This window comes from Sparus aurata, chromosome 13 (assembly GCF_900880675.1).
Source record: "Sparus aurata chromosome 13, fSpaAur1.1, whole genome shotgun sequence".
NCBI lineage: Eukaryota > Metazoa > Chordata > Actinopteri > Spariformes > Sparidae > Sparus > Sparus aurata.
This window is the reverse complement of record NC_044199.1, coordinates 2640689-2659601: the sequence shown is the minus strand read 5'-3', so window position 1 is coordinate 2659601 and position 18913 is coordinate 2640689. Positions and strand designations below refer to the sequence as shown.

The window sequence follows — 18913 nt, the reverse complement described above, 5'->3', positions numbered from 1 at the left end:
TCAACATGCTGTAGTTCATATTCCAGCCTATAGGTGGCGCTTGAAATTCACCAAAAAGAAGAAGAAGAGCCGGAGCATGCATAAAGCTTGCACGCTGTAAACAAACAGACAGTAGAAGAAGAAACCGAACACAACAAGAAGAAGATGAAAATGTCTAGTCGGTTGTTCATAATCCTTTTTCGCTCAGCGCTGGGCAGAGGAGCAGAATATTTCGCCATAGTAACCCTGAAAGGCTCAATATCTTCTGCAGCACGAGCACAAGCCTGTAGTCCGCCATTGTTGTTGTTGTTGTTATGATACGTCACAGGGTTAAGAGGTGGAGGGGTGGGGCGATGGCGTCTTTCATATGCAAAGGGCGGCGTTTTAGAATGTTTCCACCCTGAGACCAGATTTCAAAAAGTGCGTTTACAGGATCCATGTGAAAGATCAGACAAAACGATGCAAAACATGTGAGTTTACAGACAAAAGCGTTTCCATGTGGATGGACCCTCAGTAGGCTAGCGCCTGACAGAGATGCTGCCTGGCTATAGAATCTGTTTTCTGCATTTTCAGGACATTATGGACATTTCAGACAGAACATACCGACACCGCTGCATTTTGAAACCAACCCTGCGTTCTGACACCCATGCTATCGAACTAATTAGACATATTTAGGTACAACATGCTTTGTTTTCATGCTAAGGCTGCTAGCACTGCTGGAAAAACCAGCATAGACCAGCACCAAAACACAACATATGCTGGTCGTGCTGGTGACCACCAGCACGACCAGCACATGTTGTGTTTAGGTGCTGGTCTATGCTGGCTGCAGAGGATATAGGAGCAAGACAGTCAGAGCAGTTGTATGTACTTTGAAAGGGCTCCCGCAGTATGCTATAAAAGTAAAAAGAAAAAGTAAGCGATTGGGAACGCACCCCGACTCTTTCCAGTGCCTCGCTTCAGAGGATTTACACCGAGTCAAGCGACGCAGTGATGCGCAGCGCCTGGACCGTACAACGCGTCTGTCACTTTGCATTCAGGAGAAGCCGTCTGTTACCAACCGGTTCTTCTCTGGCAGAACCGAGCCCCATTACTCATCATTAAAGTCAGGGCACATATTCTTTGAGTGGGGGGAAACGTGTGCTTTTAATCTGGATACCAAAGCGTTGGTGGCCACAGAAGAAACATCACATGCAGAGAAAGCTGTTCTGCAAATATGCGGTCGCAGTGAAATGGGTAGAGGCTCCGGAGCTGGAAGGTTCTGTTCAGCTCGCATGGAAGCTGGGAGCTGAGAATGCATCAGAGCCAGTCATGATATGTGGCAAGTGGCTAGGAGTCAAGGAGGTAGACGGCAGGCTGTGACCTAGGAGGCAGGGAGTTAGGAATCGAGAGGTCTGTACGTTCCATTAGAGGTCTTTGGGTTGGGAGATAGAGCGGCTTTGAGGTACTGTAAGTACATTAATGTGAAAGAGGGGAATTGGGAGTGCAGGACTATGGAAAGGAGAACTTCTGTCTGTTCTATCAATTACATTCGTGGTATGCGTCTCTGGGGGGGCGTGGCCGTCTGTGCAGGGGGGAGGAGTTAAACAGGCCGGAATGATAGAATAAACAGAGCGAGAGTGGGAGTTTTGGGGTAGAAGATGGTGTTCTGGGAAAGAGATTGCTGACTTTGGAGGCCGCATAATTAGACTTAAAGAGAAGAAAAGAGAAGGCAAGTAGCAAAGAGAAGATAAGGAGAGAGAGGAGAGCGAGAGGATGTAAGCAAGAGAGGAGGAGGGGGGGGGTGAAAGAATAATAAGGAGAAGGGAGAGAGAGGAGGATGGGGGTAGTCCAAGAAAAAGAAACCCAGAAGAAGACAGGAGGAGGAGGAGAAGGGGGTGGGGGAACAAGACTGAAAGGCTCTTCAGGTTCTCCAGGATCCTGAGGTTTTATGTTTGTCCTCCCTCTGCTGCTGACGCTCGTTACATAACTGGAAAAGACAGCTGAACGGTTATACTGTATATATTCTGTCTGCCAAAACCAACACAGCTCAGAGCCAGCCGACTCATCTGCCGTACGTACAGAGAACATACGCACCGCCGCACTCTGAAGCGTCCAACAACTGATGCAGCGAGACTTTTCCATCTCCTCACCCCGTGCCGAGGAGCCACAGCTGCCGAGACGTCGCTGTCACTTTTAATTTTGCGTTAAACAGCCGTTCCGCCGAAATCTGCAGCGTGCGATAATGACATCAAGCTGCCAAAGAGAGTGTTGTGGCAAGTCACGCTTTCCACTGAGAAAAACGTGATGAGTGTTTATGTGGACGGTTATTGTTTGCCCGAGCAATTTTCTACTTACGCCGCTTAGATTGTTCAATAATTCAGCTTGTGTGTGTGTGTGTGTGGCAGACCTTGATTTACATGCTTTGCCCATTTGTTTGTCCTTTAAAATGTCCAACATCAGGGCTCCCTCAGAATCACAGCTACTGGCTTCAGTTACAAGTGGGGAAAAAGAAAAATTATCCTTATTTTTCTTTGGAAAAAATCAAAGCTCGCCTCGCTCATGGCGGACGGATCATGTGACGGCGGCGGAGGTACCCCGAGTCTAAACCCCTGCTCCCCTTCAGCTACCGAGAGGTCAGGCTGATGCACATCTGGCATTTCCTGTTCCCTCTCCTCCATATGCCCCCGAGTGGTCGCCACATACACACTGAGGAGCACTTACGCCTCGACATCTGTGCCCATGTGGAGTTATTGTTTAAGAGAGTAAGAATGAACTCCTGCACGCACAGGTCAACAGGTATTACTGCTCCAAACTGACACGCTTTCATTGTAGCTGGTGTGGCAGAAAAAGAGAGCAAAGAGTGGGATCAGGAAAGAATGATGACAAAGAGACAAAAATAATGAGAGGCTGAGAGAAAACAGGAGACATTTTCAAGGTGGAAGAGAAAAAAAGAGAGGAGGAGGAGGAGGAGGAGGAGGAGATCTCTGCATCTCACAGAGCTGACAAACACTTTCCACTCCTGTGGATGCTGTGCAGCGCTTGAAGGATGTGTGTGTGCGTGTGTGTGTGTGTGTGTGTGTGTGTGTGTGTGTGTGCGTCTGAAGCCATAGGCGAGATGGGGGGACAGAACGGTGCCGTATGGTTTTCATAACTCTCTGAGGGTTTCTCAGCTCTGCAGCCCTCCCCGGCCCGTCAGCCCCTCCAGCCTTCCCTTATACACTCACACACTTCACCAGCCCCCTCTTCCAAAAACACACAATTCTTTTTCCTCTACGTAGCCTCCCCCCCCCCCCCCCCCCCCATTCCACCCTCCCCCATCTCTCTCCCTCTTTCTGAGGTTCAGTCAGAAAGCCAACTTTGCAGAGGCGAGCGAGCCCCAGCAGGATCAGATACAGGAGAGCGGCTCTGTCACTGAAACTCATCAGACTCATTTATGGACTCTATTGGACTCTGCTGGACTTAGCTGAACCCTGGACTCTACTGGTGCTCCTCTGGACCTTAATTTGGACTGTGCTGGACTCAACTAGGGGATTCCACTGGACTGTGTTGGTTTCTATTGGTTTCATATAGGATCTGTTGAAATTAGACAGTTTGTGTATGAATGGAGTTTGTCTGATTCTGCACTGCAGGGCTGTTTGTCTAAGTTCTTGAGCAACTCGAGGTAAATCTAATGTCAGTTTTGGTTTTATCTGCCTCAGATTTCTCCAAATAAAAGGTCAATTCGACATTATAATTTATTTAAATCCACTAACGGGACAGAAAACTACAAGAAGTCTGGCAAGCTGCAAGTGTTAAAGTAACTGTTTTGTTTGAGAGACGAGTTCTTTCCTTCATCAGGTTATTTATTCCGACAGTAAGGTTCTGGTACTCATTTGAATGTTGGCCTAGTTTTGACCTCATGTCTTGGTGGAGGATGAAAAAGACCGTCAGCAGCAGCAGCAGCTGCAGCAGCATGAGTCTCCTGTGTGTCCTGTGGCTGCTGATGGTCTGTCTGGCTCCTGAAAGCGGCGGCCAGAGGCTGAAGGAGGCGGAGGGGGAGCAGCCAGCAGCCAGAGCTCAGCTGGCCGAGAGGGACGCTCTCTGCCACCAGGATGGATGCTACAGCGTCTTCCTCCAGAAGAGATCCTTCAGGGAGGCTGGGCGGAGCTGCAGGGAGCGAGGTGGGACCCTGGCAACGATGCATACCTACGAGGCAGCGGGTGTGGTCCACGAGCTCCTGTCGGCTATCGAGGCGCAGGGTGCCAGGTCCAGGCTTCGCCTCTGGATCGGGCTGCACAGACCTCCACGCCAGTGTTCGTCCACCAGACCGCTCAGAGGATTCGTCTGGGTCACAGGCAAAGTCTCCCTTCATTGTTCCACATATTGACATCATCACCACATCAGACATTTGATTTGATTTTAAGAAGTGAGTCAGACCAAACTGCCCCAATTTAGGGAAAAGGTACATGACTGACTGTGCAGTTATTCTGACAATTAAACATCCAGGCGTCCCTCCACCAGTCTGCTTTTACAGATCACTGACTGTGATCTAATGGAAAAAGTCTGAGTCACTGTAACTTCAGCTAAATCTGTTTAAAGATCCATTTCTCAGTTAATTACCTACTTGACTAAATTGGTTCTGGCAGTGTTTGTAGCCCAACACACACACAACTAAACTGGCATTCAGGCCGAATTAACTTTACAGAAAATAAACATCTGTGGATCTGTGACACAACAGTAGACTTTCATTAAATCAATCAGAATCCGTATTTACAACCAAACTGTGTGGCCCTCAGCCTCGCCTCCCTGCACCTCCTGGATGGTTATTACATTAACTTCTTTTGTTTCGCAGAGACGGAGCCGGCGCGACAGGGGGAAGTTCAGTCCCCCTTCTTGACCTCACAGCCACCCCTCAACCTGATTTAGCCATTACACAAACGTCGCCTGTTAAAAACCAGATGGGCTTTTTATCACTCGGAGTGTCTGCCACGGTATCCAGTTAAAAAAAGACTTTACGTTGTCAAGAGTTACGTGCTGCTTTTGTTCCATCTGCCATGATTTAAAGAGTTGGCTTACCATGATTATAAAATAAACATGTTTTCTCACTTATCCCTCGCGTAGCAATGCGGCTAATTTGGGTTTTACTGAGCTAAAAGTTTTATTTAGAGTTTTCTTTCCTTTTCACTCCCAAAACTTAAAACAAATAAGTAGAATAGAATCAGTGTGTCATTCGGAAAGATGACGTCCTGTGACTGTGTCACAAAACTCCAGTTTTAGTTCCCTATGAGACACAAAAAACTAAAAACTTTACAAACTGATGAATGAAAAGAAGCTGCTCTGTAGTCTGGAGGTACGGCAGTGAATCTGTATGACTGGTGGATTATATTCATAGGTACAATAATGATGCAGGTCCTTCAGCTGTATCTGTTTTACATTTTCTAGTTTTTGCTACACTATAAAATCTGACAAAGTAACTTCACTTCAAGGAAACCGATTACCTCTAGATTACCAAGTAGAGCAGACGAATAATTTTAAGTTTCTAAAGGTTTTCAGCTCGTACAACTCACATTTAATAGGGAATGTGCCTCACAGTGTCAGGCCTGCCACAGTGAACATAAAAGGGGAACTGATCTGTAAAACTACAACCAAAATGTTCCAAATTTTACCATTGGAAAACTACTGCAACATAAACATGAGATAAATAAAAAAAAAAAGATAAATTCAGTGTTTTTAAAGCCCGTGTGTTCAGAACCAGAACATGTCTGACTTTGGTGACTCCTAGTGGTCGTGTCAAGAAAGACACCAGGAGAAGATAACAATGAACAGGATGACCGCACAACGTAGACTGACTGCAGGGACTCTTTCCATCAGCTAGTTGGAAATACAAATATATAAATTCACATAAAGAAATCTTCGAACGTGTCACAACAATCTGAAAATTAATCACTAGAAGAGAAATCGCAGTTAAAAACATAAAAGAATCAAACTGAATTTCTTCTTCGTTGACTTGTTCCTTGTCTTTGAACCAACAGGAGACCAGGATGGACAGTTCACCAACTGGCTCCGTGAAGACGCCCCCGGCACCTGTGCAGCGCCGCGCTGCGTGGCCATGACCGTCCACACCTCTGAGAGCGGGCGGGAGAGCAGCGACAACTTCAAGTGGCTGGACGGCTCCTGCGCTCTCCCGCTGGACGGGTTCGTCTGCCAGTACAACTACAAAGGCATGTGTCCGCCGCTGGAGGCCGAGGGAAGCGGCCCGGCTGTCTACACCACCCCGTTTCACCTTGTCAGCACCCTGCTGACTCACGTGCCCTACGGGTCTGTAGCTTCTGTACCCTGCCCGGCAGACAGCTCGGATCCAGATGGTCCAGCTGAGCAGACGGTGCTGTGCATGGAGAGAGATGACGAGACGGTGGGCTGGTCCAGGGACGCCCCGCTCTGCTCGTCCAGTGATGCTCCAAAGAACCAGGACTGGTGTAGCGGGGACCACGGATGTGAGCAGTTCTGTCAGAACACAGACACAGACTACTACTGTTACTGCTCTGAGGGCTTCACGATAGATGAGGACGGCTACAGCTGCAGACCGGATCCCCTGATCGAAACTGACTCCCCTGAACTATCCTCTGACTCCGCCGGTCCCACCGACCAGCCCCACATGAAGGAGGTCTGTGTGGAGATGGGGTGTGAGTACGACTGTGTGGAGACATCACGGGGGATCCGCTGCACATGCCCCCCGGGGTACCAAATGGGTCCAGATGGCCGCAGATGTTCTGACGTAGACGAGTGTCAACAGCAACCTTGTCCGCAACAGTGCGTCAACATCCCAGGCACCTTCCACTGCACCTGCTTCCCCGGGTACCAGCAGGATGACGAGGGTGAGTGTGCGGACGTGGACGAGTGCCTCGATGAAGGCACTTGTGAAGGCACTTGTGAGAACACAGTGGGGTCCTACGCGTGTCTGTGTAACCCCGGGTACCAGCCGGGCACTGAGGGGGAGTGTCTGGATGTGGACGAGTGTGTGGGGGAGTCGCCCTGCCAGCAGCAGTGTCTCAACTACATGGGAGGATACCAGTGTTACTGCGACAACGGCTACGACCTGCAGTCAGACGGACTCTCCTGCCAGCCGTCACCTGACGACGAAGAATACTCCACTCTGACCCCTGACCCCAGCGACTCCGCCCACATACCAGACTTGAACCCGCACCATGATATCCCCTGGTCCTCCTCTTTCACCCCGGACCCAAACTTTGAAGCTGAGACTAACTTTGACGTGGACTGGCTGACAGAAGCCCCTGACTTGCTCTCACCTGACATGGCTCACGGGTCAGATAACCACCTGAACCAGTGGGATGCCCTCTCACCAAGGCGATACCAGACAGCCCCACCCCCGACGCAAAGAGACAGCACAGGTAATGAAATTGATAACGAAGCAGAAGCTAAGACAGGAGGTAGAGGAGCCAGTGATGGGGTGGGAGCTGAGAGTGGAAAGGGGTCAGCCACTGGGACTAGGGAGGGCTTTGAGACGGACAGTCCAGAGGATGTCAGCGGCACAGCAGAGGGATCTGCTGACGGTAAACGTAAGCATGATAAGAGCTGGCTGCTGGTGGCCCTGCTGGTGCCTCTGTGTGTGTTCCTCGTAGTGATGCTGGCTCTGGGGATCGTCTACTGCACCAGCTGTGCTGTGGACAAGAGCCTCAGCTTCTCAGACTGCTATCGCTGGATACTCCCCACGACGCCTCCTGAGAGGAGGGACGGCAAAACCCAAGCATGAACGCTAAACTAAACAAACACGTACGCACGCACACGTGCACTGAACGCCCAGATGTTTGTTAAACATTTTTTCTTATCATTTGGATTTAGTACAGCTGACTGGCTCTCCCCATTCATCGAGGAAAAAGTAATACTTTCTGTTGCACACCCTTGTAAATAATTCACTTTCTCATCATGTTTTTAGAATTCAATAAAACCAATAAACTGATGAAACACTGTGTGGTTTGTTAGCCTTATATAGCTTTAGAGAAAATAATGTCAAACCAAAGGGGTGGAAAGAATGTGTGGTTGTGGTTTCATGGTTCCATATGTGTGAAAGCAAATTGAAGACTTTGGTGACTTTCTGAAGCCAAATTTTCAGAAGAATGGGGGGGAGGGGGAGGGGTCGAGGAGGAGGAGGAGACAGCTGAGTGGGTAAATCTGTCCGACCTTAGCTGGTGTGTCACCTTGTCACGTGCTCCAGCAGTGTGCCCCACCTCCTGCACGTTATTAACAATGAACAGAGTGTACCGGAGCCAAATAATGTGGAAATGTCTCCGATTGTGGAAAAGGGATCCGACGAGGATGGGATTCGAACCCACGCGTGCAGAGCACAATGGATTAGCAGTCCATCGCCTTAACCACTCGGCCACCTCGTCGTGTGAAATGCATGTCTCAAAATATAGGTAATTATTTATCCACACCTCCACATTCTAACATTAATATTTTGTCTGTGTTGTTACGGTCTATTGTTCCCGTTTTACACGTTTAGAGGTCGTGGTTTTATCTCTTGTTAGTCAGGACTTTGGGACGTGAAATGCACCAAAAAAGTCCGGTGCAGCTACTTTGTGATTGGTTAGCGTTTCAATCCAGCACGGATTCTAAGCGCTGATTGGTCGAGGGGCGGGTTTAACGTTGAATGAACACAGGAAGTGTTCACCAGCGTGAGACTGCAGTTTGACGTTCACCGGAGCTATTACAGAAAATAAGGTAACAAGCTGTTGAGTTTGTTTCGGCTTTAACGCCTCTCGAAATATACTAAATAATAGCCTATCATGCACAGAGGTTTGCACTCGTAGTATGTGTGACTTAACGTTTATCTTACAGAAGTTGTGGCAGCGTGTGTGAATGCTCTTAGCATGCTAACGTTAGTTAGCTGTTTGTAGCAGCATGAATCCGAAACGTTTTTACAGTATTTAGTTACTTGCACGCAGTTTTCGTGTTGTCCTGCTGTTAGTAGGCTGCTCCGCTTACATTCACATGCTGCTATCAACTTACAGGCGCTTACAATGTTCCCATATATGTGTTTTAATTGAAAGTGAAACAGAAAAACTGTCTTCTGTTCAACTGTTTCCTCTTGAATCGGTGCCATGGACAGTTATATCTGTTCAAGGTTCAGGGACGAGCCCCTGCTACCTTTTACTATGTTGTGTACCTGTTATATAAGTAAGCATTTAGTGGGTTTTTACAAGAGGGCAAAGCACAAAATGGTCATATTTTAACAGGCACACTCAGATTTAAAGCAGTGCAGATAGAGGTGAAGTACTGTAAAAAGACAACATCACATCAGAAGAAATACAAAATGGATTAAGAACAGTAAAAAGATTAAAAGATGATTCATAAAATAAGGAAATGAAAGTCGTACTTTACTTTTTGCATGCAACAGAATACAATATTTAATCAATATTAATCTTCTGATGATTATTAGTTGTTAAATTGAGCAACAGCAATGTAATTTTTTCAATATCTGTGAGAATGAATTACACGTGTGAGACAAGCTGTGATGCTTTTTATTAGTTTTATATCATACTAAATTATATCTTTGATGTTTGGGGTTGTTAGTTGAAAGACTAAATAATTGTAGAAATTGTCTACAGATCAATTGACAGATAATGAGTTAGTGGCAGCCCTTTTTTAATGAGTACCCCATTGGTATAATCTGAAAACAACAGTTTTACTTGGTAAAAATCAGCATCTTTCTTCAGTTCAGTTTGATTTATTGTCATTATACTGGTCCAGTATAACACTCACACTGTAAGACGTAATTCAAGACAGTTTTAGCAAAGTAAAATAAGAAAAGAGAGGGTAGAAATAGATCAAAGTTATGTCGAGTTTAAGAATACTTTTATTATTAGAGTGCCAGTTCTGTGGTTTACCTGCAGTAAATGAGTATTGGTGTTTGTTCAGCTCACAAGCTGATTAACCTGCGGAAAGCTTAGACAGGTGTGCAAATACCTCCAGGAACTCACGGTAAAATGCTGTTAGTTCTAACTTTATCTCTTTATCCCACGCTCTACCAATCTCACAGCAACCTCTGTTCTTTCATGTGTGTCTCCTCCCTCATTTCTCTCTTCCACCTTTTCTTTCTCGTCACATTCACTCTTCCTTTTTTGTACCTCATTTATTTCTCCTATTTATTTTATCCGTCCCCACTTTCTCCTCCCCTCTCCTACCTGTGATCAGTTCCTTATCGTCAGTGTTAAACCTCAGACTAAAGATGGTGGACTCCCAGTACTACCTCCCAAATGACATTGGTGTCTCTGCGCTTGACTGCGGCGAGGCCTTCCGTTTGCTGTCACCTCAGGAGAAGATGTACGCCCACTACCTGTCACGCGCCGCTTGGTAAGTTGCTGATCTCAGGATGTCGCACATTCAGTTCAAATATTGTTGAAGGAACTTACTGCTGTGAAAAGACACTTCCTCCATGTTTTAAAGATTAAAAAAGGTTTCAGCTTGTGGAACTGAAACCCTGCTGACCAAATAACTACATGCTGTGTTAGGTATGGTGGTCTGGCAGTGCTGCTGCAGACTTCCCCGGAGTCGGCAAACATCTTTGTGTTGCTGCAGAAGATTTTCAGGAAGCAGACGCCTGCACAGCTGGAACAGGTCGCTACAGCCGCTGGACTCAGCGCTGAGGAGTACCAGGTGTGCAGTGTTTGTGTCTCTGGCTTGTTTTGGTGCTGTCTTGACACTTTACAACCGCAAACATGTAGAGATGTTGGTTATGTCAAACGCTGTGTGAAAAAGATTTTTACTATATTTTTCTTTTTGTGTGATATTAAGGCCTTCTTGGTGTATGCAGCTGGTCTGTATGCCAACATGGGAAACTACAAGTCCTTTGGAGACACCAAGTTCATCCCAAATCTACCAAAGGTAAGAAGGCTTCTGGTGTCAGGTGACACATAAACGCAAATGTGAATATTCTAATGTACTAGTGTAACAAATGAACTAGCAAGATAGTATATTATATATCAGGGTTTCCCCCAGAAAACTTGCTAAGCCTGGTGGTAGGTTGGAAAGGCGGCTCGTCGGCGGCAAAGCTTGTTTTTTTTTTGTGACGGGGCCTGAAACAGGCCAGCAACTGACTGATGGCAGGGCTCTAAAGGTAACAGACTCATGACATAGTATAATTTAAGGTGGTTCCATACTGCCTTTCATTAATTCAGTGTTAAAAGTTAATTTATACGAAGGGCAGTTTCGTGCTTTATGAGCCAGCAACCAGCAATTATGGCTTCATGCTCCATATTAATCACTGGCTCGAATGCTGCAGTGATTGACAAGCCTACAACATGAAAACAGTGCAAGCTAACTATTGGATATTTCATTATAATCAGTGACATATATTTACATTTGAAACAATGTGGCAGTTTACATTTGCTTCTGCTTGCTGCCAGATTGATGCTGATGTGATGGTGGTTTAGCACATCTGGCCTGTAAGTCGTGCTGCGACAGACTCAGCAAAACAAACCTGAAACCGAAACTCTGACTTTATTAGAACAGCTACCTCTGTAGCTTATCTAACGCTTTGAAATTAGCGCACTTAATATTGTTAATATTTTCACGTAGTTCAAAACAAACAAATAAAAACTTACCATCATTAGTCAGGTGCAGCCGCCCGCTGTACACACTATGTTTCCCATCGCGGCACGATGAAGAAGGATGCTACATCCATGCTACATCCATGCTACATCCATGCAAGCTGCCTCATCGACCCGCGGCTCAGCCAACGTCGCGCCTCTCACCTGGTCAACAGGTGAACCAGCGGGTTCACCTTCTGTGCCTTGTCCAGCGTTTTTTGGCCTTTTCTTTGTGACATCCCGTTATGTTCAATCACAAGTAGCCCAGTTTGCGTGTAGTGACGGCAGCAGTGGTTTGTGGGGTGTTACGTGATGCAAAAGACACCTGACCTCAGACCCGCCACGTGTTCACGTGTTGACCATAAGATGTCGCTATTGCGTTTTCAACTTTGTTACTGATGTACACAAACCTATTTTGAATAAATAAATAAACGATGCTTAGCCTTGCGGTGGGAAATTTAAGCTTTGTGGGCCGCCAGGTTTATAATACACTGTGGGAAACTCTGATATGTGATCTGTGATGCTCCCTTGCTGCTGCTGCATGTTTTAAGCTGTCAACATTTGTGGTTTGTCCGTCCAGGAGAAGCTGGAAGCTCTGATGAAGGCCAGCCAGGCCTTCCAGGAGCAGCCTGCAGAGATGGAGGCTCTGTGGGACAGCTGCTCATGTCCTCTCTTCTCCCTGGAAGACAAACAGAAACAGCTGGGACTGGGTGACAAGGTGAGATCTTACATCATTTAGTACAAGTTTCAGGTTTTTGACCAAACGGTAATAACTTGATCTGACATTAGTGCATCATTGGCGCTTGTTTTGGAGTTGAACTGGAAGGATTTATTTTTTCTGGCCGGTGTCTGTTTCTGATCCTGAATCCCACTGGAGTTGCTCTTCCTGTCCTCCTCCCCTTTTTTTCTCATTATTGTGTTACATTTGTAAGATAAATGTTCAAGTAGAAAGAAAGTCAATTACTCCTCTGGTTTGTGTCAGCAGGAGGCCACTGAACCCCAAACTTCCAGAGGTCACTGCAGGTGATCCAGAACTGTGACCCCGGTGAGAAAACGCATGGCTCATGAAGTTTTTCTGCTTTTTCTTGTCATCAGGGAATTACCACCTACTTCTCAGGAAACTGCTGCCTGGAGGATGCTGAGCTGGCTCAGAAGTTCCTTGACTCAAAGGTAAACTGAACTTGCACCTAAAGTGGATATTATCACTTTATTGATCTTTACCCAGTCTCTTGTAATAATGTTCCTCGACTCCATTCTGACACCTCATTCTCTCCCTTGTTGCACTTGATTTTTCTTTATCTTCTCCCACCTCTTCCTACAAGTTTTGATGTTTCATGGCTGTTCATTCTGATTCACTCTGTGATTCTTGGCTGTGTTCTTTGTGTTCTTTTCTCTAGAAACTGTCTGCTTACAACACCCGCCTGTTCAAGAGGGACAACGGAGGTAAAGCCTGCTACGAGGTGCGCTTGGCTTCAGCTGTGCAGAAAGGTCAGAACGACAGTTTTACACAAGAACCGTCATACGATGTAAAACCATATTGCACTCGTGACAGATTTGGCATGAAGAATCTAGCATGCATCTGAACTCAAAACATGAAGATTTATCAGCACATGAAACAAATGGATGTACAGAGATTTGTTTGTGTAACTAATGTTGTTATTGATGCTACACAGCAATGAAATGTACATTTACCGTTTCACAGACTGCGCAGTGGACGGGGAATGCGAGTCCTGCTGCGGCAGCTTCAGTTTTGAAGACAAAGAGTTCACTGTGAAGAGGGGAGACTACGCTTCTCTCATGGAGAAAGTCAGCTGCTCTCTCAAACAAGCAGAGGTGAGTGCGAGGGATGCGGAGTGGGATACTGTCAGCGTTTAGTTTGCATTCTTTTAGGCGCTTGGAACCACTGCAGGAACAACTCCACCAAAAAGTAAAAGAAAGCAGAGGATCAAAATGAAAATTGTGCCACAATTGTTTTGAAAAATGCATCCAGGCACTCAAAATATAAAGATTTAACAAACAAGCAGGGAAATATGGGAACCTATACAGCAAAAACATACAGAAAACACGTGAAGTCTGATGTATATCCTCATTGAAACCAGAATACTTTGTAAAAATTGCATTTTAAAGTGAATGTAAAGAGTAATTAAAAGAGGAAGGTGAGAGTAGAGGCCATGTCGTAAGGTCAATAATCTCAAAACAATTGTCCTGTAACACTTCCTTTTTTTTTTTTTTTTAATTCTCGCTCTGTTTCCAAATACTGAACTCAGGCGTACGCTGCCAATGAGAACCAGAGGAAGATGCTGGAGGAGTACAGGCGCAGCTTCACGTTCGGCTCAGTCGACGCTCATAAAGAAGGCTCGCGCTACTGGATCAAAGACAAAGGACCAATTGTTGAGAGGTGAGTTCACCGGACCAGAGTGATATATAAAGTTAACACACCTCCATTATGCTTGACTACTTCTCTTTTGTAATAATCTCTTAAACCCGTCTCTCTGCTCTCTACTCTCAGTTATATAGGTTTCATAGAGAGCTACAGGGACCCATTTGGCTCCAGAGGAGAGTTTGAAGGTAACTACCTCGGTGATCAACAACAGCCATATTGACGTGTTTATTGGCCTGCATGCTGTGATGCTGTGTTCCCTGCAGGCTTTATTGCTGTGGTGCACACCTGAAGACTAGTAAGGGAGAAAATTAACAGCGTTAATGAGCTTCTTAAAACCGTTGCTTAAGCAGATGCAGCAGCAGCTTTTAACTCCAGTGGGTCATTTTGCATCAGGGGTTTAATTCTGGCAGTGATTGCATCGTGTTTAGGAAAAGGATGGCTCATTGAAACATTCCCGTCTTTTCCTCAGAATTGGTAGAAACATTCTGTCTATAAATTGTCTCCTCTAGGTTTCGTCGCGGTTGTGAACAAGGCCATGAGTGAGCGTTTTGCCAAACTGGTGGGCTCAGCGGAGGTCTTGCTCCCCGAGCTGCCGTGGCCCCGGGAGTTTGAGAAGGACACGTTCCTTAAACCGGACTTCACCTCGCTGGATGTTCTCACCTTCGCTGGGAGCGGAATACCAGCCGGCATCAACATCCCCAACTGTATGTACACTGAAACATGGACAAATGTTTAAACTACACTCTATATCAAAAACCACAGTTCACTTGAGTTTGAAATGTTTCTGTGTGTAGACGACGACATCAGACAGTCGGAGGGCTTTAAAAACGTGTCGCTAGGCAACGTGCTAGCTGTAGCCTACGCTACGCAGAAAGAAAAGCTCACCTTCCTGGAGGAGGAGGACAAGGTAACGTGCAGCTTCACAACTCTCTTTCAAACCAGCGCTTGTCTCTCTCACACACTTTCATAATTATACATTCCTCTGTGTGTTTGTGTGTTCTTGCGGTAGGATTTGTTTATCAAGTGGAAGGGGCCGTCCTTCGAGGTGCAGGTTGGACTCCACGAGCTGCTGGGACATGGAAGTGGGAAACTGTTTGTTCAGGTCAGTCACACACTCTCAGTGTGGCTAGGCTAACAGCTCAGAGCTTGTTGTTGCTAGTTTCTTGATAGCTTAGCATCTTAAAGTGCCCACAGGAAACATTGTGACTCATTTTCTGATTCATATTATTTGATTCATTTGGTTTCATCTCCTCCAACAGGACGACAAAGGCAAGTTCAACTTTGACAAGAGCAAGGTGACCAATCCAGAGACCGGAGAGCCAGTGAGTTTATTTCTACACCTGTTTATAACTCTGTTCAGTTTTGTAAAAGAGACTAAAGGTGTGTGTGTGTGTGTGTGTGTGTGTGTGTGTGTGTGTCTTTGTCTTCAGGTGTCCAGTTGGTATCGGGGCAGCGAGACGTGGGACAGCAAATTCTCCACGATCGCCTCCTCTTATGAAGAATGCCGTGCCGAGTGTGTCGGACTCTACCTGTGTCTCAAAAACCAAGTGCTCAGGTACGTCATGTGTTTCCTGTAACCTACACTCACTGAGTGCCTCTGTGAATTCAACATAGATGTATGTTACATATATTCATATTATTTAAACCTCCTATGAAGTGGATCTCTTAGTGTCAGCTTATTTTGCTCGACAGTTTGAAGTTGAGATGGTAATTTACTCCAGAAAGACAGAACATGCTGCAGAATGGACGCTGGTATGAGCTGCTACTCTTCCATCACTCTCAGTCACAGAACGAGGACAAAGAGCTGATGGTGGTTCTTATTCTAGACATCATGAAGCTATTTTTGTTTAAGCTTTTGTAAACAGACAGCTGCCTGTGCTGGAGCTGTTTTTGCCAAAAAACTTGGAGAATAAAAACTAGAAAAGTGCTATTTTCCATTCGTAGATTTTTGTAGCTGCTGGAAGATTCAGGAGGCCGGCTTAGTCTGTGTATAACCAGTTTAAACTGAGCGCACCAGTGAGGAGTGTTGTATAAGAAGAGGGACACTAACAGCAGGGTTCGTATGGGTGCTTGAAATCCTTGAAAGTGCTTGAATTTCAATGTTGTTTTCAAGGTCTGAAAAGTGCTTGGATTTTAGTTTAAGTGCTTGAAAGTGCTTGACATTATAACTCTGTGTCTTGGCAACATTGGGATCAGACTGGATACTTTTCTTATTACAAGAAGAAATAAAATCAGTGTGTGTGTCGTCACACATGCAGCCTGGTAGGAATAGAGAAGGATGGCTGAGGAGAAGGTGAATTTGATGCAATTTGGACTGATGACATGTTCAATATTAATAAACTTTGATGAATAAGCAAACAGCTTATAAGAGTTTATGTCAAAAAAGAAAATTACAGGGTGTTCTCAGGTCTCTCTTTGTCCCGGTGCAAGTGTACCTGTAGAACGCCAGGTGGCTTCCCTTTTTTTGGATAAAACTTTGTGTTCTATTTTAATTTCTTAAAGTTTTTGCTATCAGGAAACATCATTTTAGATGTTTACAGCATAATACAATGTACATAATTGTGATAATGAGTATATATATTCCTGTAGATATGTATTTTACCCCAGCGATAAGGTGCTGGAAAATGGTGTAAATGACCCTTAAAAGTGCTTGAAAAGTGCTTGAATTTGACCTTGAAAAATGTGTACGAACCCTGTAACAGTGACTTTATCCCCACACGATCTAAAGCTAAACTGTAGAGTTTCAATAACTGATCATTATTCAGCGTTTGGAGAAATTTCTCCTTCCTCTGCTTAAAAACGCTTCTTAAAATTCCTCCTCCCTCCTAACAGATGTTCACACTCACCTTCATGCTTTGTTTATAACATTTTTGTTTACCGGGATCTCGTCTTCATTTTAAGGAAAAAAAATCATAACTCCTTAGAAGAATTTCCTCAGAATTTCTCCACTCTGAACTGCCCCCAGTACGAGGGTGGGGATCTGTGTGGCTGCTGATGACCATGTTAACCCCATCACCTTTGTCTGCGTGTGTGTTCCAGTATTTTTGGCCATGATGGCCAGGATGCTGAGGATGTGGTGTACGTCAACTGGCTCAGCATGGTCAGAGCCGGACTGTTGGGCCTGGAGTTCTACACACCTGAGAGCAAGAGCTGGAGACAGGTACTCTCTCCGACTGATCTTCCTTTTCACTCTTTACTTTACAATTCAACATGGTTCTCCATATGAATAAGGAATCATAACTCTCATTTATATGGAGCTTGAGAGATACATAGTGTCGGGTGACGAGTGTTTACGAGTCAAGTCAACATACAGACCATTAATCCTGTGTCTCTTACAGCCCGACTGGCTCGGCTTCATGTGTCTGTGTTGTTTTATAATATAGCTTATATTAAGTCTGTCTGTGTTTATACGAGTGTCAGGAGATGTATACACTGTATGTATGTGTGTGTGTGTGTGTGTGTGTGTGTCTCAGGCGCACATGCAGGCTCGTTTCGTGATCCTGCGTGTTCTGCTGGAGGCCGGGGAGGGCCTGGTGGGCCTGGAGGAGGTGACGGGACAGGACGGCAAGCCTGATGCTCGAATCACACTGGACAGGAGCAAGATCCACACTGTGGGCAAGAACGCCATCCACAGGTTCCTGTGTAAACTGCAGGTACGTCCTAATATACTAAACTACACAGAGAATATATATTGCATTTATAGTTTTAAAAATATACTTGTGGACATGTGGACGAGGCCTGAGTTTCCGTTGTATCACCCAGCGACCCGTCTGCTGTCTGCCTCTTCACATTGAGATGGCATAAAGGAATTATGACTCCATGGTAGCTGTTCGGCTTTGTTTCTGAATAGAGGAATTGTAAAAAGCTCTACAGAGAACACTGTTAACCTGATTCCACCATTTCGCAGGTCCTCAAGTCAACCGCAGATGTCGAAGGCGGCCGGGCTCTCTATGACGGCTACTCCACCGTCAGTGACAGCGGTGCTCATAACTTCCTGCGTCTACGCGAGACGGTACTGCTGAGGAAGGAAGCTCGTAAGATGTTTGTCCAGGCCAACACCAGAGTCAGCGGTGAGTACCTGCATCCGCACCTGCTCATGTTTGGTGTAGAGGCAGTTGTAGACTCCTGTACTTATTTATTTCTCGTCTGATTTCCAGGAGACAGCGTCGAGCTGGTGGAATACGAAGGCAGCGCAGCAGGTTTGATCCAATCCTTCACTGAGCGCTTCCAAGACGAGGCAGAGCAGCTGGAGGCCGACCTGCTGGAGATGAACAGAAGAGACGCCCCCTGCTGGTGCTGATGGACGGATGATCTGCTCCAGAGGCTTCAATAATACATTCAACTGCAAAATGATCCAAATCCTTTTTAGAAAGCACTTCTGAACAGAGTAAATTAAAGTTTCATACTTCAGATAAAGCCATAAGACGAGAACAGATCTGCCAAAGACACCAGCCACGGTCCAACATCAGGTCTACCTTTGATTACTGGATCAATACAAATCAATGAGCTGATGATTAATATCGCACACATTTGAAACCAACATCTGTCAGTGAGAATGGTTAGAAAATGACTAAAAGTTACTGTAGTTAATTTTTTAATCAGGACAACAGAAAAATCTTTGCAAAATGCTCATGATGACATTCTGTCTGTGCTTTGAATGATGTTCATGAATCAGTTTTTACAGTCAACTTTTAAACTTAAATTGTTCCTTCTTTTTCCAGTAAGCTGAATGTTTTGGTGTTAACGATGATTTGACAGGTCAGAGCTGTTAACGAGCTGCCATGACAGCTGAATGTTGACTGTGAGGCATAATAACACTTATATTTGCCGGGTTTGGTGTAAAGAAGTTTGGATTGCTTGAGTGAAAATGTTCTGTGTCTCGACGGCCTACAAAAGACGATGTACGCAAGAAATGTGTTTAATCTGCACAAATAAAATTTGTTTGATAAGATCTCAGTAGTATATTTTTTTTCTCACCAGAACCAAA

At 45.5% G+C, this 18913-nt stretch overlaps 2 protein-coding genes and 1 non-coding gene across 3 annotated transcripts; 2 read left to right on the top strand and 1 right to left on the bottom strand.

Annotated features, from left to right (window-relative positions):
• Positions 1 to 3303: 3303 nt before the first annotated feature.
• LOC115594144 (endosialin) lies at positions 3304 to 7916 on the top strand. Its single transcript, XM_030437971.1, has 2 exons — positions 3304 to 4292; positions 5970 to 7916. Exons 1-2 carry the CDS (start codon positions 3857 to 3859, stop codon positions 7706 to 7708), a joined length of 2175 nt encoding a protein of 724 aa, XP_030293831.1. The 5' UTR covers positions 3304 to 3856; the 3' UTR covers positions 7709 to 7916.
• Positions 7917 to 8201: 285 nt separating this feature from the next.
• On the top strand, positions 8202 to 18879 carry dpp3 (dipeptidyl-peptidase 3). Its single transcript, XM_030437970.1, has 19 exons — positions 8202 to 8372; positions 10150 to 10308; positions 10467 to 10611; positions 10750 to 10839; positions 12124 to 12261; positions 12639 to 12713; positions 12941 to 13031; positions 13246 to 13376; positions 13811 to 13941; positions 14053 to 14111; positions 14436 to 14630; positions 14721 to 14833; positions 14936 to 15028; positions 15186 to 15248; positions 15357 to 15481; positions 16966 to 17086; positions 17400 to 17579; positions 17834 to 17996; positions 18084 to 18879. Exons 1-19 carry the CDS (start codon positions 8203 to 8205, stop codon positions 18224 to 18226), a joined length of 2385 nt encoding a protein of 794 aa, XP_030293830.1. The 5' UTR covers position 8202; the 3' UTR covers positions 18227 to 18879.
• On the bottom strand, positions 8264 to 8345 carry trnas-gcu (transfer RNA serine (anticodon GCU)). Its single transcript has one exon. It is a non-coding gene; the product is annotated as a tRNA-Ser (tRNA).
• Positions 18880 to 18913: the final 34 nt, after the last annotated feature.